The following is a 26,247-nucleotide window of genomic DNA, read 5'->3' as shown; positions in this document are numbered from 1 at the left end:
GCAGACACCAACAAGTGACATCATTTCAGTAGAAGTAGTCCATCAGTTGCACCCATCAATGTTGAGAGCAGGTGCAGACACCAACAAGTGACATCATTTCAGTAGAAGTAGTTCCATTAGTGGCACCCAGCAATACTGAGCAGGTGCAGACACTGACAAGTGACATCATTTCAGTAGAAGCAGTCCATCAGTTGCACCCAGCAATGTTGAGAGCAGGTGCAGACACCAACAAGTGACATCATTTCAGTAGAAACAGTCCATCAGTTCCACCCAGCAATGTTGAGAGCAGGTGCAGACACCGACAAGTGACATCATTTCAGTAGAAGCAGTCCATCAGTTGCACCTAGCAATGATGAGCAGGTCCAGAGAGCAGTCCATGATATTCACTATCACTAATCACACTGTTCATCAGCAGAAACTAAACATGTCCTAGTGACACCAATCATGTAGATAAAGTACAAGTAACAGTCCATAATATCCACTATCACTGATCACTCAGTTCATCAGCAGAAATTACTCATTCCTAAGTGTCACACATTACGTTGAAAAGTGCAGGTAACAGTTCATAATATTTACCATCACTAATCAGACAGTTCAGGCATGAACAATAGTTTGAATACACATACAAATGCTTTTACACTAAACATATAAATTCTAATAAACACACAAATGATTTCAGATAATTGTCATATTAACTATTACAAATACTCAAATATCAGTAAACCTATAATATTTATGGGTGTCAGTGCAAGCCACTACAAACAAATACAATAATATTCAGGAGATAGGTGGGTACGATTAGGAAAGTAAAACACACAAAACACACTCACTCATCTTTCATCCACATTAAGTACTACTGTGTAATTGAATGGTGTTAACTGTGTAAATATAATTCTGTCAAAATCTGATGTTCATCATGTGTATCAAGTAGTAGTGGCAGCAATGTATAACAGTCAATAATAGTTAGGTCAACGTCATAGTCATCATGTCAAGACCAATGTTTGCCAAGCCAGATCAAATGTACTGTTGTTGAACAACTGTCAGTGAGCCAAGATATGCAAATACTTCCTCTCTTCAAAAAAAAGTATATACTGCTTTGTGATTTAACAAAGTGTGTGTATAGACTATCTTCCTTCTACTTTAGTGTTCTAGTCTGCTATCTTCATCCTCTTTGTTCCATATAGACCAACAAAAAAAAATATGCTCCTCACTTACTTTACCTCTTATATACGAAAACTCCAATAATCATCAACTTCACATAATCTCAAGAATACCTCAATAATACCTCTTCAGTGCGTCGATACATATAAACCTTATTATTAATAGCATTTACCTTACCTCTTGTCCACCAAAACTCCAATAATCATCAACTTCACACAATCTCAATAATACCTCTATAATACCTCTTCAATGCGTCGATACATATAAACCTTATTACCAATATCATTTCACTTCCATAACAACTCTTTCCTCTAGTCAGTCTCCTCGAACAAGTACAGATAAAATCCTAATGCAAACCTCATCATCCCATTCAATCCGAAGACACACTGTCAACACACAACCTCTGTGTAATCCATCTGACCCAAATCTTCTACTCATTATGAATTATAAACAAAGAAATGCATACATGACCTCTAACAGACTTAGTTCGAATAATTCTCAGTAATTAAGTACGATTACGGAGTGTGAATGATCATAATATTTCACAGTGTGTACACCACTTCAAGAATTATGGCAGAAGCAAACATGTAGAGTATTTCTTGTGTCAAGTGTCACTTCCTATTTCAATTGCTCACGAAGAATGCAGTGTAATAATTGTTAATGGTCTAAACTTAGTAATGATATGTCATGTCGTTAGCTTCCTTCCTATTAGCATAAAGTTATACAGCTTCCATAAACCTCCAGCTCATGTGGCTTCTATGAAGTTTCTTGTACTAATGTTGTTCGTCGAATTATAGCAGTTCATTTTCTTGTCTTAAAAATATAAGGCACTGAGCGTAAGCAAAACAAGCAATAGCGAGTAAATATACCAGTAGAGAACAGAATGTCAACAAGTGGATACAGCACAATTCCTACAACGAGGCTCTGCCAAGCGAACAATCTGTAACCTATACCATAGTGTAACCTAAACTCTATATTCGTACACTGTACATCAGCATTTCTATACACCAAATTAAAGAGTAGTTATGACAACAACAGATATGTATAAATATGCAATCCATACGCAAAGCAGTAAACATGTCATTAGCATCATATCAGCATAAGCAAATAAATGTTCATATGTCATCTTAATAAGTAAACATGAAGGCGCAAGCAGATAAATCACAAAGTATAACTTACATACCTAAACACATCAGCACAATAAATCAGGTTACAATTATAATTTAAATAAATAAGCACAGTAGGCACATAATAAAAAAAATATGACATCAGTGAAAAAGCGGTGCAGCCAAGCGATGCATAATATGCACAAGTTACAACCCAGTTCATTAATAATCATTGTCAAAATCAGTTAACGTACGCAAGCACGTCGCTTCACACGTAAATTCATAGAACATGAAATTAGCACAAAGTATGAATCACGTAATCGCGAGCAGCAAATTACGTCTAAAGTACGTACCTAAGTGGAAATATGTTACCTGAAAAATGAACTCAATTAATAGTTACCCTTTTTAGTTTATTAGTTTCTTCTTCGAAATTACATTCTTCCTGAAAATTTCTCGATATCAAGTCCTCTTCACGTCGGAGACACACAGAATTTACCTGAAGTTCTTAAATATTTTATAGAACCGTATCCTGAAAAATACTGAATGTTAATAACATAATTCATCAAGTCACTATAGCTTTATACTGAATTTAATCGGAGAAATTAAACTGTGTATTTGTTTACGGCTGCCAGTGCATTCGCACTGAGCGCTCGATCAGCTGTAGGCGCGTGACGTAGGAAGCAATTGTTCGTGGCCAACGACTGCCTTGTGCGGCGCGCAGACTTGACTGTTGCTTTGAGTATGTGCCGCCGCTAAAACACAGCGCGGTATCCTTGTACTCTCCGCATGTTTACATGTAGCTGTTTGTTTCTCACAAGTATGTCATTCTACAAAAATTTTTGTTAAAAGTATATAATTCCACGAAAATTTTTACGTTAGATATATGATGTATTCCTTTAGAGCGTCGAGATTTAAGAGTTTCTACTTCGACTGTGTTATCATGAATAATTTTGCGAATTCTATATGGACCGTTATAAAGCAGAAAAAATTTGCGACACAAGCCTTTTCCTTTGTGCGACAAACGATGAGACTTAATTAACACTTTCTGACCAACTGACAAGATTTTTAAACGACCAGGACGTTTAGCTGATCTCTCTCTTCTAGCAGCCGCAGATGCAATATTTCGTAGAGCCAGGTTGACAACTTCAGAATGCCGCAGTTTCCGTGAAGGCGGAAAGGGAACTATTTCAGAAATGTGATTTGTCGGTGCTTTGTTTTTTAATATCAATGTAGGCGGTAAAGAAGTTGACTCATTAGGGCGTTCATTCAGAATGTTTTGAAAAATATGAAGATACTGATCCCAAGTTCTGTGATTCTGATGACAATAAAGACGACACAATTTATTGATTTCCTTCATCCATCTCTCTGAAGCGTTAGATTGAGGGTGAAAAAGTGAAATGAAGATTGGTTTAATTTTACGACGCTGTAAAGTACGAAGCCAAATTTTAGAACGAAACTGTGACCCATTATCTGATATAACCTTATCAACATGACCAACTTCTTTAAGAAAATGTTTGATGAAAGCGTTAGATACTGAACAACCTGTTGCTTTGCGTAAAGGTGTAAAACACACATATGTTGACGTCAACTCCACTGCTACGAAAATGTACGCAAAACCATTAGTAGAACGAACCACTGGACCGAACAAATCGACTGCAGCCATCTCCTTTAATTTCGCTGGAATGATAGGAAACAACGGTGCTCTGTGAGAAACTGTTGGCGGCTTAGCCTTTTGACATAATTTGCATTTGGCCAGAACAGATCGAATACGTTTTTCCATATTACTGAAATAACAATTTTCTCGTAATTTATGAAAGCATTTTCTGGGACCAAAGTGTGCATAGCTGAAATGCGTATACCAAATCAGCTTATTAACCCACTCATCAGGAATACAAACTAACCAAACAGAGTTGTCGACCGATTTTCGTTTAAAAAGAATGTCATTGCGAACTAAATAGCATCTAGTTTCTCTGGATCAGGAAGAATACCTTCTGTAGCAATAATATGACCGAGAAATTTCATCTGAGAACGACCAAATTCAGATTTTTCTAAGTTCACAGTAATGCCAACTCGTGCAAAAATACGTAACAATGAATCCAATATTTTGTTGTGCTCAGTCCAAGAATGTTTAGCAATAAGAATATCGTCGACATATGAAGTAATATTGTCACGAAGATAAACAGGTAAAATTTCGTTTAAGCTACGAATGAATGCTGCTGAAGGTACAATAAGTCCAAATGGTAATTTACGAAATCACTTTTAGGTACAATTAGTCATATCACGTTATTATTTACTTACTCACTAGATAGATTGATAGTAGAAGAGTTGTTTTTGACAGATGCAAAGAATAGTGAAAGAGTAGGCAGCGGTACAGAAAACTAAAAGAGAAATAGCACCACTACAGCTCGGGGCCCTATGCTCGCTACGGCACATATTCACTTAGAGTAGTGAATCCCCTGAGGACCTTAATAACTGCACATAATTTCAAGTTTGTGACTTAGTGGCAAATTTGTCGGAAGTGCGTACATAAATTGACCTAACCATGCACATGGATGTATGTCATTCTTAGAATTGCGGAAGATCTTAAATTTCCGGACAGTCAAAAAGTGTTTATAGTCAAAGTTTTCGCCTCGTGGCGACAAAGACCTACCGCGTCTGTCCCAGTCCGAATGTCGATTATTGTAAAGTTCGCGCGCCTGGCGCTCTCTTGTTGCATCCCGTAAATGAAACAAATTATTTTCTTCAAACCCCTCTGCTATCTGTGATTCTAAACTTCTTCTACTGTCTTTTCCTACAATTTCGCCTTCAATTTGTTTGACTTGCTTTTTTAATGCCTCAAATTCCCTTTTCACGCGTTCATTAAATTTTCCCTGATTCTCAACATGCTTATTTATGTTCTGATACTCTTCGGTTTCTGCAAATGGTAATGGAGCTGTATCATCCGAATCTCTGTCCCCATGTAAACTAAGATTTGTCAATTTGTCTGAAATCTCCTCAACTCTTTCCGATAAATCACCTATTTGTTCTTACTGTTTATTTACGACTTCCGTAAGTGTCGCGACTCGGGTTTCAGTATTAACACATTTAGTAGTTAATTGTTCATACTGTTGTGTTAGGTTATTTAATCTGTCATTCGGTACAGATTCCTCGATTCTCTCAAATATTTCTTCCTTATCTTTTGCACGTTGTAAATTTAACTCTGAAAATTTCTGTACTATCACGGGATCTCTTTCTTCCTGTTCTCTATCCTGTTCCCTTTGTCTAATCTCTACTGCAATTAATCTATTATTGTGAGCATTCAAAATCGGTTGTACTTCTTCTCTGATTTCTTTCTTTAATTCATCTTTCATATTTTTGAAACATGTCCCTATTCGTGAATCTAACCGTGTTTCCAAAGTTCCCATCTCTGTTTTTAATTCAGATCCTAACTGTGATCCAAGTGAGTCCAACCGTGTTTCCATTGTTCCCATCTGTGTTTTTAATTCAGATCTAAACCATGTTTCCATTGTTCCCATATCAGTTTTTAATTCAGATCGTAACTGTGATCCCATTATTCCCATATCAGTTTTTAATTCAGATCGTAAAGTTCCCATCTGTGATCCCAAATGTAATATAGCATCCATCAACTGCTCCATGTTAGCCGGTTCGAAATTCTTTTCACCCCTAACATTTCCCGCAAAACTAACTTCCTTCTGCATAGCTATAAGGCTATCTGTGTTCGATACTATTCCAGAATCTTCTGTCGTTAATCTCAGATTCTGTGAATTTACTGATTGAGAAAAATTTTGAAATGGTTCCGGACTGTCTTCGCGACTTATTAAATTATTTTCAATTCCATTATTCATCATACTGTTGTCCTGTGTTGGCGAGTTCGCCATGTCAACAATTTCATCATTCTCACTATTCATCATTTTCGCCTTTTTCATAGATCGCGTAATCATTTACAAAACATACAAAAAATTCGTCACTGTACAAAAATTACACACAATGACTCTTTATCTCCAACAATACCATTCACATGAAATGTTTCCCTCAAACACGATTAACGAACAATTGAAACAATTGCACAAAATTGTCAAACGCGTATACAAGGCAATAAAAATTAAATTTTGAAAAATACCATTAGAAGAATGCCAATTACCAAATCTACACATGCAAAATAGACTACAATTACTAAACTACAAATTGCTACAACAATACTACCGTCTACTATTTTCACAATCAGAAGAATTCCAAGGGACGATCCGAAGCAGCGGTCGCCACGTGCATGGGGGCTTAATTAAGTATGATTGAAAATACTTTTAGTTTTTAGTTTTTAGTAGCTGTCTGTCCGATTACGCTATTCTCGTAAACGGTTGGCCCTGACTAGAATTATTACGCAATCTGACTGCAACAAACAATGAAAGAAAATTTTCGTAAACACAGTTAATTAATTAAGTCCCCAGCAACTATAAAACCCACAAAACCAATAAGCACAAGAGTAACTGTTCTGTATGTGGGAGTGTGACTCAACGTACACATCTGGCACGGTTCTTCTCCAACAAGACAAAAATTTTTAAATACCAATTATACTGACGTGATAAAAGGATATTAGAAAAACTATAATTACGCAAGAAAACCAGAATTCACTCTAATACAAGAACACAAGCCAGATGCTTTGTTGACTGAACCTGTAATGACGCATTATTTCAGACACACAAATAATAAAAGAACATTGTGGTTTTTACCTTCATATATATTGACGAAATGCACTCTGATCATTACAATGACATCTGCTATCTCTCCCATCAAATAACTGGATAAAACATGGAACAAACACTCCTTACTACAACATCTCGACAAGCCTTGCCCACTAGCACATCTCAACACGAACTGTCTTCTACGAGCTCTGCCCACGCACTGCCTTCTACGACTTCTTAACAGGCACTGTGGAGGCGGCTTAATAGTACTCTTTGGCGCAATCTCTGGCGCAGTGGCTCAGTGTAGCCACCTTTCAAAGTTGCTGAGAAAGCAGAGTATTTTGCACAGCCGTTTTAAACGTAGTCGCTGCCCTCTGTCAAACAGAGATTATGTGAAACGAAATCGGCTGTCAAAAGGGCAATGAGAGATTCTTTTAACGAATTTGAAAGCAATGTTTTATCTGCATATTCTAAAAATAACCCCAAAAAATTTTGGTCGCACGTAACATCTATGAACGCTACAAATAGTTCAAAACCTTCTCTTACTGACAGTACGGGTAATGTAACTGATGATGATAAACAGAAGGCCGAAATTCTAAACCTAGACTTCAAAAACTCGTTTACGGTAGAGGACTGCAGCACCATTCCCCCCCTTCAATTACCGAACAAACGAAAGCATGGCTGACATAGTGTTTAGTGTACCTGGGATTGTAAGACAGTTAAGATTCTTAGACACCAGGAAGGCATCTGGCCCAGACAGTTTCCCCGTAAGATTTTATGTTGACTATGCTACAAATATAGCACCATTCTTATCCATCATCTATCAGAGATCATTGTAACAGTGGAAAGTTCCAGGGGACTGGTAGAAGGCTCAGGTCTCAGCCATCTATAAAAGGGGTAGAAAATCGGATGCACATAATTACCGGGCAATTTCACTGACATCGATTTGTTGTAGAATCATGGAACATATTTTGTGTTCAGACATAGTGACCTTTCTAGACTCTGAGAAGCTCATCTGCAGAAACCAGCACGGTTTTAGGAAATAGCGGTCATGCGAGACACAACTGGCCCTCTTTGTACATGATTACAACAGGCTCTAGAGGGCGGCTCCCAGGTTGATGCCATATTTCTCGACTTTCGAAAGGCGTTCGACTAGTTCCGGACTGTTGCTTGCTACAAAAAGTGCGCGCTTACGGTCTATCCGATGACATTTGAGTTTGGATAGAAAGTTTTCTAACAGACAGGAAGCAGTATGTCGTCCTGAACGATGTGACTTCAACAGAAACAAGCGTAACTTCTGGTGTGCCCCAGGGCTGCGTAATAGGTCCTCTGCTTTTTACGTTTTACGTAAACGATCTGGTTGATGGTGTTGACAGCGACCTTAGACTGTTTGCCGATGATGCTGTATGCCACAGGAAAGTAGTATCACACGAAAGTTGTGAACAAATCAGTGAGGATTTGCAGACAATAAATACGTGGTGTAATGACTGGCAGTTATCTTTCAATATTAGTAAGTGTAACCTACTACGTATAACAAGGCGAAAATCCCCATTAATGTACGAGTACAAAATAAATGCCCAGTCTTCGGAAGCGGTAACGTCCGTCAAGTATCTGGGTGTTACTACCCGAAATGATCTCAAATGGAATGATCAGATTACACAAGTAACGGGTAAGGCGAAGTATAGATTGCGGTTTATTGGCAGAATCCAGAAGCGAAGCAGTCCTTCAACAAAGGAAATAGCTTAAAATACTTTAGTTCGTCCAGTCTTGGAGTATTGTTCGTCTGTGTGGGACCCTTACCAGTTGGGTCTGATTCAAGAGATTGAGAAGGTCCAAAGAAGAGCGGCAAGATTCGTGACTGGTACATTTAGCCATCGCGAGAGCGTTACAAATCTCATAGAAAGTTTGAAGGGGGACACTCTTGCAGATAGACGGCGCGCTAAACAGAAGGGGCTGCTCACTAAATTCCGAAATCCTATCTTCACCGAGGATGTAGAGCATATACTATTACCACCAACTTTCAAATCGCGCAGTGGTCACCATTCAAAGATAAGGGAAATAAGACCTCGTACTGAGGCGTTCAGACAGTCGTTTTTCCATCGCGCGATTCGCAAGTGGAACAGAGGGGGGGGGGGGGGGGGGGGGGGAAATATGACTTTGGCGCGAATTGTGCCCTCCGCCACACACCGCTTGGTGGCTAGCGGAGTATATACGTAGATACAGATGTAGAGGGAGTCACAATTGACTCTGAACATAAGCAAATGTAACGTATTGCGAATACATAAAAGAAAGATCCTTTATTGTAAGGTCAATGACCGGGAGCATTTAGTTTCATAAAGAACCTAGGACTACGCTTCCGAAGCCAATTGTAGTGCAACGACCGTATAAAAGTAATCGCTAAGGCAGGTGCCGGACTAAAATTCATTGAAAGAATCCTCTGAGAATGTAGTCCATCGACAAAGGAAGTACCTTGCAAAACACTCGTTCGTCCAATAGTTGAATGTTGTTTGTCAGTATGGGAACCGTACCAGATGGGACTGATAGCGGAAACAGAGAAGCTCCAAAGAGGAGCAGCGCCCTACGTTACAGGTTCATTTAGTGAGCACGTCACGTAGATGATCAAACAGATCCAGTGGCAGACGCTGCCTGAGAGCTGTACTGCATCACAGTGTCGTTTACTGTTACGCTTCCGAGATCGTGCGTCCCTAGAAGAGCCATCCTATACATTGCTTCCTTCTACGTACATCTCGCAGAAAGACAATCAAGATAAAATTAGAGAGATTCGAGCCGACGCGGAGGCTTATCGCCACTTTTTCCAGCGACCCATACACGACTGGAACAGGTAGGGGCGATGAGACACTGAAACGCAAAGTACCCTCCGTCACACATCGTAAGGTGGCTTGTGGACTATAACTGTAAATGTTCGCGGCACCCACGCACTTTCGTGACATCGTGCTAATGAAGAGGGTAGAAGATGGCTGTTAAAATCTATGGTAACGTCATTTAGGAATTTTCACGAGGGTTATACTGCCTTGTTACGAAGTTTTATATTTTAGGCAAAACATGTACGTGTTTCTAATCGACAGACGTTCCTGTCTCTTCCTCAATATTTTCTGCATTTCCTTGGTAACATGTTTTCCACTGCGGGTGTCTTGCAGTGCCTCGCAGTGTTAAAGTCTACTTTGTTCTTTCACAGAACCGAAAAGATGTAGCGTGGAGGGTGCTAAGTCGAAACTGTAGGATAAACTTCGGGGTGCTGGATGGTTCACTTCCCTGGGACGTTAATTGTGCAATACGCGATGGAGCTTTGAATGTAGGTTTAAAGGACGGCACCTACGTAGTGTCTAGGTACAAAAAAAGTGAATCGCAGTGCAACCATCTTCATCCAGCAAGACGTAGCCTCCAACGTTCCAAGCGTACTGTCCTTCGTTCCGAAGTAGCCCTTAGAGGATGGTTCTTCTCAGAACTTTGTGGCTTTTGGGCTATAAAATTTACGATACAATAGTCACAAACTTTTCGATAAACCACGCTTTGAAACACATCCTGCTCTAACGTGTGTCCTACTTCAAGTTTAATAGCGATTTTATTCACAGTGACGCGTCTGTTCTCTCCAGTAAACTCGTCAATTCTTGCGTATCGAGCAGACAGTTCGAGAATGGCTGTTGCGAGTCTCAGCTTGCACACTCGTTTTCACGCCTTTGAGATGTTTTACCATCTCGTAGAACTGCTGGCACCTATGCACACATCTCCATAGTTAATCAGAAACCTGAATTCAATGTCATCAGCATAGTTTTCCTCATTAACAGGCAATTCAGTGATTGCAAGCTGCCGAAACTAAATATCAGTTTCGTTCGGTCTGTGTATTAGTAGGCTATAATGTAGATATTTTTATCACATTGTTGGAATTGCTGTTGTAGTTAAGACTTGCTCATGATTTTCAGTATTTTTGTGCTAGTTACAAAAACCTAATGTCTACCATCAGAGTAAACTACACTCTACAGTCATAAGAGGTTGGCACTGCAGCGTTACTTAATTCATTATTTCGCTGGGCAAAGAACATCATCGTATCAAAACTGTCGTAAATTGTGTTTTACACTTTTGTGTTTCAGACATGTTCCACATTCTCGAAGAACTCATCACTAGATTGCAGAACGGAATCTTCTGTCATTTAATATATGGACTAGTGTTAAGTAACTAGTGTTAAGTGCTTTAATATACCGGTTGATTCAAAAAGAAAGAATACAGACGAATTATAAAAAATTGGATACAGGAAGATTCAAGATTTGACACAGCTATGCTGTCTGTAGCAACATGGTGACCACATCACAAGAGAAATTATTTCGTGTATTTGAATTTGTGAGAAGTAAATCCGCTGTCCAAGCGCAACGTCCATTCTGCCGTCGATTCAGCAAGAAGCTGTCGCAGCTCAAGCAGATTTGTCACAGACGTGAAAAATCTTGGAAATTGGTTGCATATGCGAAGGAAAGAGCACTGGTCGAGCACACACATCTGATGAAAATGTCGAGTACATCTGAGATTCTTTCGCACGGAGCCATCGGAAATCCACAGCACGGGCAGGCCAGGAAGATCAACTTCCTCAAACAACGAAGTTATGTGTTCTGAAACGATGCCTGCTTATGAAGCCTTACAAATTGCGATTAGTGTAGCAACTGCGATCCGCCGGCCATAATAGAAGGTACGAATTATGCATTTCAGTTCTCCAGGATATTGTAGAGGACACTTTTCTCAAACGATTCGTCTCTAATCGTCGTTCCATCTATCGGATAAAGTAAACCGCCACACACATAGACAGAAAGATCCTTTGTTGTATGATTACACAATAGCAGAACAATGACTGTGAGCATTTAGTTTCCTGCCATGTGGACCTTTTTTGTGGAGTTAACTGTGACATAAAAGTCGTACTTGGACATGCTGCAAAATGGGTTGTTTCACGGTCTTCGCCAAGATTCCAGTGATTTCAGTTTTATACGTGACGGCATCCCGCCTCAGTTTTAACACTGAGAAGCGGCGTTATCTTAACAACACCATCCCACAATGATGGATTGGAAGAGGTGAACAAGCTCTCGTTCATTGCTTTCGTCCTCGCAGGTCACTAGACCTCCCACCTTGCTTTTTTTTATGGCGTACGTAAAGGACAGAGCTTTTGTCTCATTTGTGGCAGCTACTCTTCAAGAGCTGAGTAATTGAATTGTTGAACCTGTCGATGCAATAAGCAGGGACCTGTTGATTCGTGTGACAAATGAAACGGAGTACTGTATCGATGGATCGATGTTTCTACAGCAACGCATGGGTCTCATGCGGAGTGTATGATATAATGTCTGAGCGAACATAAAAGGTTCAACCTTCTTCTACCCGGTGACATTTGCAACGTGTTTCTGTCTTTCATCGTCTGACTGCAATAAACGTTTGAATTCTGTTCTTTCTTTTTTAAATCACCCTGTATTTCTAAATTATTTGAATAGAGACTATGATGGACTGTTGCTTATGGCCGAGTCGGTCAACGGCAAATGAGGGGACCTTAGTCACCGGTGAAAGAAGCAATTATTGATGACGATATGGTGACGAGAAGAGAAATCTTTGTCACAAAGGCGCCGGCCGCTGGTGGCCGAGCGGTTCTGGCGCTACAGTCTAGAACCGCGCGACCGCTACGGTCGCAGGTTCGAATCCTGCCTCGGGCATGGATGTGTGTGTTGTCCTTAGGTTAGTTAGGTTTAAGTATTTCTAAGTTCTAGGGGACTTATGACCTCAGCAGTTGAATCCCATAGTGCTCAGAGCCATTTGAACCATTTTTTTGTCACAAAGGCACTGCAAATCATTCAAGCACAAGTCGACTGTAACCGCTAGCAGTTATTGGTCGGATTAACGCTACAAGCATCATACGGAATAGAGAAAAGAAACAGGTGTCACAGAAGGAGCACTGTTTCTTGGTTCATGAGGCGCTTCAACTATTGTGATATAAAGTTTATTTTCCACTCTATGTTTAGGCTGAGAGAACACGTGATCTTAGGGCCTACTCTTGGCCGATACTGTGTTTAGACCACCATATGTATTTGTTAGTTTTAGTTAGTACTGAAGATCGTCCTATCCACTGCAGATTGTGTTACATGTGGTTTCAAAGGTTTTAGTTTTCCTTTTCTGTGTATTTTGCCCATGTACAAAGTAGGACTAACTTACAGACAAAATGAGTTTGTAGAGTATTGAGTGAAATGTTTTAATCACTTAACATGCCTCACAACTCTCTGATTGCCAACTGTTTACGTATTGATACTTCATAAAACCTCTCAATCCATCCGCGTGGGTTAAGTTTGTCAACATTCTGCTGAGTGTATGGTACGGGGCACTAAACCTCCTGACCTCGTAACAGCTCAAAAAAGGGTTCAAATGGCTCTAAGCACCACGGGGATTAACATCTGAGGTCATCAGTCCCCTAGACTTAGGTCTACTTAAACCTAACTAACCTAAGGACATCACACACATCCATGCTCGAGGCAGAATTTGAACTTGCGACCGACCGTAGCAGCAGCGTGGTTCCGGACTGAAGGGCCTAGAACCACTCGGCCACAGCGGCCGGCCTCGTAACAGTATTACATGCAGTGTGTAAAATACTTGTAGACAAAAACGATGTTTCTTTCATACTGTAGTGTCGTTTTTATGTTATTGATGATGGAAGACAAGGGAGACAGTGGAACCAGATGCCACCGCATAGTGCCACCATTAGAATATGCTTTGTAGTTTGTATTACACATCCGCCACAGTAAAATTGTGACATATGCTTAAACGTCTCATGAAAATGTCTTCTGCAAGTTGCAGGTAGTTCCCACAATAGGCCAGATTTGATAAATCTGGTCATTATTGTCTTCCCAACAAGAAACGAACTGACAGCATAACACAATAGTAACTATGTAAAGGTTACTACACTGCTGCAAAGCCTACATATTATCATTTTTTCTAATTGGTTGAAGAGGTCAGACACAAAATATATCCGCATCCATTACCAGTACCACATGCCCTCAGTGCAAGTGACAGTGCGGAAAGGTTTGGGATGTAATCCATGCCATTGACATCAACGTCTGGTAGGGCAAAGTTGTGTACAAGTATGTGGTGTCTGAGAGTACGAATGCTTATAACCGGTTATGATATTTCATTGTGACTATTAGCAATTGTTGGCGGAACCGTCCGTACGCTGACGGCAGCTACTAGAAGGGAAAAGACGCATTTCTAACTCTCTGCTCCTAATATTGTAGTTATTAATGGAACAAATGCATATTTGATTGTCTGATTTTTTCTTTCAGTGTTATGCAGATTTAACAAAGAGTGACTGTGAATGACTGTTATATCCTTTGTACGTAGCAGGAAGAGGAATTTCTTCTGAACACCACTACATAACCTTCAAAAGCATGCATTGTGAGGAGGGCTAATGGTGTTGCGAACTGTTAAAATTTACACTCGAAGCAAAGAGTACGCCCCGAAGAGTTCGAATATGTAGTGTTGGACACGTGTATCTTGTCACACATCATAAGAATTTCTGTTCGTAAATGTTTTAAGGAATGGGAAAGGTTACGTACTTTATGGCATTCATACACTTAAATAAAATAAGGAACAATTTGTATAGACCGTTTAAATGTCAACTATTTACAAAAATTGTTTGCTTCTTTACACACAAAGAAATCATTGCAGACAAATTTACTAGATATTTACCAAATCTATTGGAAAGTTAAGGGTTATTCATAGTGTAGCTTGGATGTTTATATAGAGTGTTTTGTATATCAGTACACTCTTCAATATGGAAAGGTACAAAAGAAAATCTGATAGGAATCTGGTATTTCAAGGAGATATGGTGGCAGAAATTAAGGATAGGTTGCTGCAGGCTGAAAGTAAATCAACCGCCCGTCTGTATGGGATGAATAAGGCTACGCTCAGGAAGAGATTTGGAATGTGTTACTGTTCTTGGTTCACTAGGCAGCTGCTACTCAGTGTTTCCTTAGGAAACGAAAGAGGAAGTAGCTAAATATTATGTTGAACTACAGCAGCCACTGTGTGGATTAGTACTTAAAGATCTACGAGGGTGAGTCAAATGAAAACCTTAAATATTTTTTTAAATATTATTTGTTGTGCAGAAGTGGTAAAAAGCTGTATCACTTTTCAACATAATCTCCCCCACGCTTAATGCAAGTCCTCCAGCGCTTCCTTAAAAAAAAAAAAATTCTTTTGGTAGTCCACGCAACCGGTCATGGACCGCATGGCGTACCTCTTCATCAGAACGGAACTTCTTTCCTCCCATTGCGTCTTTGAGTGGTCCAAACATATGGAAATCACTTGGTGATGAGGAATGACGCCATTCCTTGCTCGCTCTCATCGTTGCCGGTTGGTGGAAGTGAACCCAGGTTTCGTCTCCAGTAACGATTCTTGCAAGGAAGCCACACCCTCTCGTTCAAAGCGCCGAAGAAGTTCTTCACAAGCATCAACACGTCGTTCTCTCATTTCAGGAGTCAGCTGCCGTGGCACCCATCCTGCAGACACTTTGTGAAACTGGAGCACATGATGCACAACGTGGTGTGCTTACCCATAACTAATCTGTAAACATGCTGCAATGTCATTCAGTGTCACTCGGCGGTTTTCCTCCACTATGGCTTCAACTGTTGCAATGTTCTGTGGAGTCACAACTCGTTGTGCCTGACCTGGACGAGGAGCATCTTCCACTGAAGTCACACCATATGCGAACTTCCTACTCCATTCATAGACTTGCTGCTGTGACAAACATGCACCACCGTATTGAACCTTCATTCGTCGATAAATTTCAATAGGTTTCACACCTTCACTACGCAAAAACCGAATAACAGAACGCTGTTCTTTCCTGGTGCAAGTCTCAAGTGGGGCGGCCATTTTTATACTGATACTGCGACGGTATGTGTGCATCTGCACTATACTGCCACCTACAGGCCATTCTGCACGCTGTTTGTAGCACGCTTACCAACTTACAGGATAACGGTGCGAAATTTCGATTTGTTATAAGAAATTTAAGGCTTTCATTTGACTCACCCTCGTATGTGAGCTTGCACAAACCTGTAGAGAAAGAAATAGTGTTGAACACGGGTTTAATAAGCACATACAAATAGCTGCCAAGAACTGGGCTAGGGAATTCTGCTAACACAGAAATCTTTCGTTACAGGAGTCAGAAAAAACTGATCTTGCAAGAGCCGCAGGATTCAGTAAAATCAAGTTGGAAGATGTTTCAAGAACCTGGAGAAACCGTTTCAGCTAGTTCAAAGACCATCTTCAAATCTGCAACAGTCTACAACTAGATGTAGGTCAATACATCTTACCTGAACCAAAAATGTTCTAATACAATTAAGTAAAGTACATAATGTTGTGGACTGGCAAGACAGCCAATCCACAGTGACGGGTAGCCGAAAGGCACGCGTTTAAGCTCACGCAGGCTGGCGTGAGGTCTGGAATAGGACACGGAAATGAACGAGCAAAAACAGGACGTAGCTGTGGAATACTTAACTTTAATCCATAATTGGTGAACATCGGTCTGACGGTACATGCATCACAAGATAAATAGCAATTGATAATGGCGCCTTGCTAGGTCGTAGCAAATGACGTAGCTGAAAGCTATGCTAACTATAGTCTCGGCAAATGAGAGCGTATTTTGTCAGTGAACCATCGCTAGCAAAGTCGGCTGTACAACTGGGGCGACTGCTAGGAAGTCTCTCTAGACCTGCCGTGTGGCGGCGCTCGGTCTGCAATCACTGACAGTGGCGACACGCGGGTCCGACATATACCAACGGACCGCGGCCGATTTAAAGGCTACCACCTAGCAAGTGTGGTGTCTGGCGGTGACACCACACATAACGTATACAGTAATATTAATGACGTTAAGTACCTAATACTATGATTGCGTGCAACACGTAAAAATGATAATTTACGGAACTGATCCGACGTCATCATAATAACTACATCATTGGCCTATATGTACATTACTTACTCATCCCATAATCAGAGAACTTGCAACATATTATACACCATAAATAGTGCTGAGCACTCTCACTTGCCGAAAAAAAAAAAAAAAATCCGACGCGGGATCCCATGTGTTTGATCGTCTTATACTTTCTGAGATAATAACCGTAAGCAATATAACACGCCATCCGTCATGCCATGGGAAACAGTTGAAGTAGTCCCGCCATGGAAACAGGCAAACTAACTGTCGCAGATCATTAAACCTTAACTCATAACTATTCTCACCAGGTGACAGTACAGTATGGTACATCTAACATATGAAGTTACACCAGTGCATATTCCTTTACGAATTAAATAAAATGCACCAGTTACCTAAAATCTATTAGTAACCATTAGACTATATGTCAAACATAACAGTGTATAATAGAACATAATGCATCTTGTTAGAAACGTTTAAATAGTTAACGCACAAAGCTGCAGGGATATTTAAGATTCCAACTACTTTATCAAATTTTGTTATATAAAAACGTTAAAATACTTAAGTGGCTAGCACTCTATACAATGTGTAATATGTTGCAAGTTCTGATTTCTGATCATTTCCGTAAATCATTATTTTTTACGTGTTGTACACACACAAAATGCGGTTATTTACTTAACAGCAGCGATATTACCATGTATGTTATACACTCTACTTAACTGTGTTACAATAATTTTGGTTTTGGTAAGATGTATTGACCAGTATTTCATTGTAAACCTCTGCAGATCTGAAGATAGCCATTGAACTGACTGAAACTGGTTACCTGTGTAGCAGTACTTTCGATCTGGGAAACAATATGTTCTAAAAGGATACTAGACTCACAGCCTGTAGAAAATTTATGAAGATAACAATTTCCCTGTTAAGTAACTAATCGCATGTCTGTGACAACACGTAAAAAATTATAATTTATGGAAATGATCAGAAATTAGAACTCGAAACGTATTACACATTGTATAGAGTGCAAGTATTGGATCGGACTCACGCCCTCACTTGGATTAAGTTACCCGATTTGTCGGTGTATCAACACAGACTGTCCGAAGGGTCTACAACGAATGGTATACCACTCCGACCCATTTAAGACTGCTTAATAACAGTGGTTGTAAAAATATCCTGACCGACGGGAGACGATGTCACACCTCGTCAATGACAAAAAATTTCAAAGTCGTCGGGAATTGGTGCAGAAAGGTGGTCCGAATCTCGCAAAATTCCATTGGTCACACAGCGCCTCATAGTGCCGCACATCTTGAAAGTGTCTGTAACTGACTGGAGGCATGTTGTCTTACTGGACGGGTCGCAATTTCGCCTCAAATGATGCAAGGAGCCGAGGGCGTCGAGGGCTTATTGAAGTATTTACCCCGCATTGTGCGCAGCAGTAGTTCCAAACCTTTCTCAAACCATTACCCCTGAGTGGCATCAAATATTAGCTGCAGTCAGCGACAGCGTTAATGGCCTGTGGTCGCGTAGCTGACAAGCTCGGCTGGAAGTGCACAGACAGCAACTACGTTACGTTCCTGCACCTTGGCAACATCGCAGACCGGCTCGCCTGAATCTGCCTCGCGTTTGACGAACCAGTACACTTTAGCCCATAGCTTCTCAAGTAATTTTTTTCTCACACCCCGTCCTAGATGCGGTCTGACAGATCGCTATGGTTAAAAAGACACAAAAATTGCGTTCGGTGTTTCTGTGTAACAGTTCAATCTTTTATGTGAAACGTTGCATTAATAACCCACGAAAAAGTACATTTAAATAAGTTTTAAAATTTATTTCTATGATTAAAACGCGTTAATCAAAAACTGAACAAAATGAACATAATACTACATGATAATGGTAATGCTGTGAAAACTGAAATACCCTGTACTCTATATTTTACTTTTTGCTGTTTTTTTATTGGTCTTATACATGTAATAATAAAAACATAAAAACTCCCATAAAACATTCAAAAAATGAAAACTACACTAGTAGTTTTCAGGTTTTTTCTTCTCAGAGGTTTTCTTTGCACTCACTGCAAATTTATGTAGAGAAATCTAGCTAGATTGGTTTCTTGCATCAATGACAAATGTAAAAAGTCTTTCTCTTCTTTTTTTGGGCCACAGGTGGGGCGTGTTTTGCTTTTTTCCAGTTGTTCTTCAACGCCTCCTACTCTTGGTTCTGCTACATCCAAAACACAGTGAATGGATGCACGGAGTTCTCGGGCTGTGTGATAATTGTTGACACGCTTTTTATCTGTGGCGTCACGATAAAGTGTGCAAGCTTCTTCAAAAAATTCAAAATGTGTATTCAATTGTGTGTGAAATCTTATGGGACTTAACTGCTAAGGTTATCAGTTCCTAAGCTTACACACTACTTAACCTACATTATCGTAAGAACAAACACACACACCCATGCCCGAGGGAGGACTCGAACCTCCGCCGGGACCAGCCACACAGTCCATGACTGCAGCGCCTTAGACCGCTCAGCTAATCTCGCGCTGCAAAAAATGAGAGGAGCTCATCATAGTATCGCTTTTGTAGGAATTGTGAAGGACAAACGGATTCACTCCACTTGGTCCAATATGCGGAAAGATAATGCCCTTGGCCAATGTTGGAAGAGCCTTCGACGACCTTCTTAGCACGACGTGGGCACATTCATGCAAGTTATTGTGTGAACACGTGTCAGGATGTTTACTTCAGCTTTCTCGGTGATCTGGAACACGATCGTGACGGGTATGCTGTGGAGCTTTCCGTCGTTCGATGGCAGCAGCCATGTTTACTGGCCTGCACGTATACCTTCCTGGTTTGGTGGCGCCTCAGATATCCTGTCGCATCTACACTGCCCGGTAAGTAAGACGATCGTCATCCCATAGAAAGTCTCTGCGATTATTTGGAATTGAGGGTGAAACGTAGCAAATAACCAAATAGCATAACCGAAAAACACCGATGTGATGGCTCAGCTGCATATTGCATACATGAAGAAAGCTCCAACTTTCTTCGTTGGCGGGTTCAGTCCATCATCAATGCTAGAGGCGTTGTTACATGGTATTAGCTCGGCGACTCATGTGGGTGTCTAAATTTTTGTCCTGTGAGCTTATCACATGCTTCTTGTATCTGGTTCCATAGAAGATGAGTTGAAGAGTAGCATTGTTGTACAGACTGAAATGCTTGATTCCAAATGCAATTACTTCTAATTTTGCTTTCTGGTATAAAAGTCGGTGTGAATGGAAGCAGCCTGACTGTGTGCAGCTATCACGTCTGGTGAGCTTTCTGTATTTTCAATTTTAGTCGCATCGGTAAAATGTACGAATGAAAGCAATTGCTCTAGATAAGTTTTGGAGAACAGCGTTAATAAACCAGAGAAATACATTTTGGAAACATGGTTCACTACTGCAAGAGCGATCATGATAATTGTTGCTATCATGGAACGTTATGGAAAGTGACACTTCTAACGTTATTGTGAACACTAACGCCCGGAGGTTCGAGTCCTCCCGCGGGCATGGGTGTGTGTGTTGTTCTTAGCAAAGGTTAGTTTAAGTTAGTTTAAGTAGTGTGTAGGTCTAGGGACCGATGACCTAAACAGTTTGGTCCCTTCGGAATTCACACACATTTGAACATTTTTGGCCTCTAACGTCGACCAAGTTAAAGAAAATAGTCAGCAACTTTACTTAGGGAACACTTACTCGTCAGTTGTCGGAATCAGTAACGTAGTTTTGTTAACAGTTACAGTGAAAGTTACACAATGCATTTTTTCACAGTGAAGATAATGAGTAACCAGAAAAAATTACAAACTCTGAAGGAAAATAAGTGCAATAAAAAACATTAAAAACTATAAAACACACAGCATATGGTAACAAGAAAGAAAATAAAAGCCCACTGATGATGCCGAAATTTCAGCGAAACATGTCTCGGAAATAGAAGAAAAGATACAACTGTTTTGCTCAAGGCGGACACCCTCTAAGAAACGTAGTGTATATTGTGTTTGTAACTGAAAAAGATTTTTTTATTGACAATACATATTCTTGTATTGCACAAAGCTACACATGTACACTGCATCTGTATTCCATAGAATATCGCGCTGTGTGCAACATTATTATTTCTATGCGTCCCATTGCTATGAAACGTGCGAACAGATTAACGACTGTCATTACACATAGGAATACTGTTTTAATTCTTTAATTTCATCATCATGGATATCACGTGAAACTATGAGAGGAAGTAATATGTTGTATCGCCTTCAGCTTCTGATTTCGAAAGTTATTGACCAAGTCTTGCTATGATACCTACAGCGCCACCTGCTAGATTTTGTGTAGTCCTTCAGCGACTACACTTCGGATGCAAGACCTCTGCAATCCATCTGCTTTTCTTTTTAGTTCGAAATAATGTCAAGCTGGAACGTGAATCTCTTAATCCTACTCCAGTTCGTCACATCCAGTAAAATTTTTGTGATTTAATTGTTATTGCTTTGTCGAGTTGCACGTCTGTTTCTCCCACAAAGCGTAACGGGCAATGAAGTCTCAGCAGCTACCCTCAACTGGCGTTTCTTGTTTTTACGACAGATGACCAACCAGTGTCTCAACACGATATTCAGCATGCTGTTCGGCGACAAGTTGCTGTCCTTGGGTCTGGAGACAACAAGCGCAGCCGTCATCATGAATTCGATGCAGGCAGTGATGCAGTTCTCCGGTGAGTACTTCAAAATCGACGTAACCGTGCAGTTATACCTAAGTGATTAAGCGATAGTTAGGATAGGGACAGGGACCAGGTAGTCAATCTACTCAAGGGTCACTACCTAGAGGAATGAAAATAAAATAAAGATATTCGGTCAGATAAATTTGATGATAACATCGACAGCGGCAGAAAATGGCAGAAAGTAAGCTACTGTAAAGGGCGCAGTGACAGGATTCTTCACTTCAGAAGCGACAGTAAACGAACGCCAACAAGAGTAATTCAGATATAAATGCTCACATCACAAGCAAAACATGAAGTGTGCGTATGTACAGGGTGTTTCAAAAATGACCGGTATATTTGAAACGGCAATAAAAACTAAACGAGCAGCGATAGAAATACACCGTTTGTTGCAATATGCTTGGGACAACAGTACATTTTCAGGCAGACAAACTTTCGAAATTACAGTAGTTACAATTTTCAACAAAAGATGGCACTGCGGTCTGGGAAACTCTATAGTACGATATTTTCCACATATCCACCATGCGTAGCAATAATATGGCGTAGTCTCTGAATGAAATTACCCGAAACCTTTGACAACGTGTCTGGCGGAATGGCTTCACATGCAGATGAGATGTACTGCTTCAGCTGTTCAGTTGTTTCTGGATTCTGGCGGTACACCAGGTCTTTCAAGTGTCCCCACAGAAAGAAGTCACAGGGGTTCATGTCTGGCGAATAGGGAGGCCAATCCACGCCGCCTCCTGTATGTTTCGGATAGCCCAAAGCAATCACACGATCATCGAAATATTCATTCAGGAAATTAAAGACGTCGGCCGTGCAATGTGGCCGGGCACCATCTTGCATAAACCACGAGGTGTTCGCAGTGTCGTCTAAGGCAGTTTGTACCGCCACAAATTCACGAAGAATGTCCAGATATCGTGATGCAGTAATCGTTTCGGATCTGAAAAATGGGCCAATGATTCCTTTGGAAGAAAATGCGGCCCAGACCAGTACTTTTTGAGGATGCAGGGACGATGGGACTGCAACATGGGGCTTTTCGGTTCCCCATATGCATCAGTTCTGTTTATTGACGAAGCCATCCAGGTAAAAATAAGCTTCGTCAGTAAACCAAATGCTGCCCACATGCATATCGCCGTCATCAATCCTGTGCACTATATCGTTAGCGAATGTCTCTCGTGCAGCAATGGTAGCGGCGCTGAGGGGTTGCCGCGTTTGAATTTTGTATGGATAGAGGTGTAAACTCTGGCGCATGAGACGATACGTGGACGTTGGCGTCATTTGGACCGCAGCTGCAACACGGTGAACGGAAACCCGAGGCCGCTGTTGGATCACCTGCTGCACTAGCTGCGCGTTGCCCTCTGTGGTTGCCGTACGCGGTCGCCCTACCTTTCCAGCACATTCATCCGTCACGTTCCCAGTCCGTTGAAATTTTTCAAACAGATCCTTTATTGTATCGCTTTTCGGTCCTTTGGTTACATTAAACCTCCGTTGAAAACTTCGTCTTGTTACAACAACACTGTGTTTTAGGCGGTGGAATTCCAACACCAGAAAAATCCTCTGTTCTAAGGAATAAACCATGTTGTCTACAGCACACTTGCACGTTGTGAACAGCACACGCTTACAGCAGAAAGACGACATACAGAATGGCGCACCCACAGACTGCGTTGTCTTCTATATCTTTCACATCACTTGCAGCGCCATCTGTTGTTGAAAATTGTAACTACTGTAATTTCGAAAGTTTGTCCGCCTGAAAATGTACTGTTGTCCCAAGCATATTGCAACAAACGGTGTATTTCTATCGCTGCTCGTTTAGTTTTTATTGCCGTTTCAAATATACCGGTCATTTTTGAAACACCCTGTATGTATGTGTGTGTGTGTGTGTGTGTGTGTGTGTGTGTGTGTGTGTGTGTGTGTGTGAGAGAGAGAGAGAGAGAGAGAGAGAGAGAGAGAGAGAGAGAGAAAGAGATAACATATAAGAGTATCTGAACAAATTACTCAATACGTACAGGAAGCTGGAAATGTAACATCCATGAGGGATTAGAATGATACAGTAGAGGAAAATATGGGATTGTAAGCAGTATCCAGAAATATATGTAGATTCATATCAAAATTTACTCATGACGAAGAGAATGTTGAAATTTAAGAGAATCGTGAGGAGTCCAATGTGTAAATAACAGAGACGTTGAGATACTGTGGAATCTGAGCATTCTGAGTTCTCTGTGACTGTAAATTTTGCAGTTCAGTTGAACAGATCAGTCATAGAAGCTGGAGATTCAAATATATTTATTTATTGATTGGTTATGTAGCCTGACCAGGTAAGGCCTTAAGGTTGTCTCTTACATCCGACCAGGAACACCACATGCAAGAAACATTACATAACAATCACAATACTAATAATAACTAATAATAATCTGCATTATTAAGGAAAATAATAACTGACAATAATAATAATAACTCTAATTGTGATGATAAGTTAAGGAAGGAATTAGGAATAATATTGCTTGGTTATTATGTAGCAAACGCAATAATAATAATTTGTATTATTAATAAAGTAATAACTGGTGATAATAATAATAATATTAATAATAAGAAGTGGAAAAAGAAAACACTACATGGCAAGCACCCATATCATCTAACACAGCCACACATCGATCAAGACGCATCCAACACATGGCTAAGAAAAGGCAATATATACAGTGATGATTGCAATACAGGATCAAACAATAAACACCAGATATTACAGCAAGCATATTATTGAAGATCCTAATACCACAACAGATAAATGCAGACTTTGCAAACAACAAATAGAAATAGTATATCACATCACAAGCTGATGTACAATACTAGCAAATACAGAATATCCCAGAAGAGATGACAATGTAGGAAAACTAATACATCAACAACTTGCCATATAACATAAACCAATAAAACAACACGTTCCCACATACAAGTATGCACCACAAAATGTACTGGAGAATGATGAATGCAAATTATACTGGAACAGAACCATTATAACAGATAAAACAACACCACATAACAAACTTGACGTCATACTCACCAATAAAAAGAAGAAATTAAGACAACTAATCGAAATATCAATACCCAATACAACAAATATACAGAAGAAAACAGGAGAAAAAATTGAAAAATACAGCCAACTGGTTGAGGAAGTAATGGACATGTGGCATCAGGATTTAGTTGACATTATACCAATTATATTATTAACTACCACACAATATCCACCAGTACATCAACGCAATACAGCTACATCCAAAGGTATATATACAACTACAGAAATCTGTAATTATTGATACATTTTCATTTACCCGAAAGTTCCTAAATGCAATGTAACATATACCGTACAGTTAAAAGGAAGTCAGGCTTGTTCAATGTCCGCGTCACTTTCCATTTTTAACCAGACATAACGTCTGAGACAGGAAAGAAATAATAATGATAACAGTAACATTAATGATAGTACTAAAACAGTAGAAGAATTAGGAATGATACTGATTAGTTCAGCACTTCTGAAGCCTTGTTTGGTATCAGAAAAACTAGAAGGGTTAATAAAAGATGGTAAGACTGAAATGAAAGAGACAATAGCTGCTAGGAAAGAAGAGAATTTAGGTGGAGAAGTCTGCAGAGAAGGGGAGGGAATGGCGGTAGGAGAGGGAGGGCTGACGAGAGTTAGCTGCAGAGAAGACAGCTATTGTGATAGGAAATGGGCCATTAGCTGTCTTTTGAAGTCTCGAAAGACTTTAATTTCGGTAATATTTTGAGGAAGATTGTTACAAAGTCGGGTTCCTCATACAGAAAATACTTTACAGAAGATGACAGTGTTGTGTAGTGGTACAGAGAGGATTTTACTTTGTTGAGAATGTGTATTTCTTCTGTATTGTTCAGGCAGTAGTGTGAGGGTTGAAGATAAATGGAAAGGAGTGTAATGATTGAGAAGACGATAGGGCAAATGCTTACAATCGCTACGCTAGCCATGATAGTTATTAATAGGCAGGAGCGATATGGTCGAAGTAGACTACATCACAAATGTGTCATACACAAGCATTCATTGCCAGTTCCAGCCGACGTTCTCATACAAAAGTCTCTGGAAAATGAGATTAAAGTAGTCAAGGATGGGGAGTATTAGTGACTCAACAAGCTTCTTTTTAAGTTCGAAATGCTTTTTATATTTCTTTTGTCAATGAAATGATGGTGACACCTTCTTACAGACTGCAGTTGTATGTTCAGTGCAGCCAAAATGAGAGTCCAGAATTATCCCCAAATTCTTAGCAGAAGAAGAAAAGATTATTTCTGTGCTGTTTAGAATTAAGGTTGGAAGAGAGTCTCTGAACTGAGGAGTCATAAGGCTTTTGTGAGAGACTAAAATCGCTTGCGTTTTAGAAGAGGTAAGTTTCAAACCTACGTTCTGCTCCCATTCTGATAAAGCAAGTAAGTCAGCATTTACGTTGTGGATGGCTGCGCGCAGATTTCTTGCGCTTGCGCTAAGTTATAACTGGAGGCAATCAGTCTATAAATGATATTTACAAAGGGAGATAATAGTCGACACATCATAAACAAATAATATGAAAAGCAATGGACCGAACACTGAACACTACTGAGGATATGTAATG

At 40.1% G+C, this 26,247-nt stretch overlaps 1 protein-coding gene across 1 annotated transcript in view; it reads left to right on the top strand.

Moving 5' to 3' along the window:
* The window catches only part of LOC126484223 (monocarboxylate transporter 1-like), a 108,911-nt gene that overhangs the window by 32,292 nt on the left and 50,372 nt on the right, over positions 1–26,247 (top strand). Inside the window, exon 3 of the mRNA XM_050107638.1 lies at positions 21,493–21,619. Coding sequence (XP_049963595.1) covers positions 21,493–21,619 — 127 coding nt within the window. The remainder of the gene's footprint in view (positions 1–21,492; positions 21,620–26,247) is intronic.

This window comes from Schistocerca serialis, chromosome 6 (assembly GCF_023864345.2).
Source record: "Schistocerca serialis cubense isolate TAMUIC-IGC-003099 chromosome 6, iqSchSeri2.2, whole genome shotgun sequence".
Lineage (NCBI taxonomy): Eukaryota > Metazoa > Arthropoda > Insecta > Orthoptera > Acrididae > Schistocerca > Schistocerca serialis.
The sequence above is the reverse complement of the archived record's forward strand: the minus strand, read 5'-3'. Positions and strand labels throughout refer to the sequence as shown.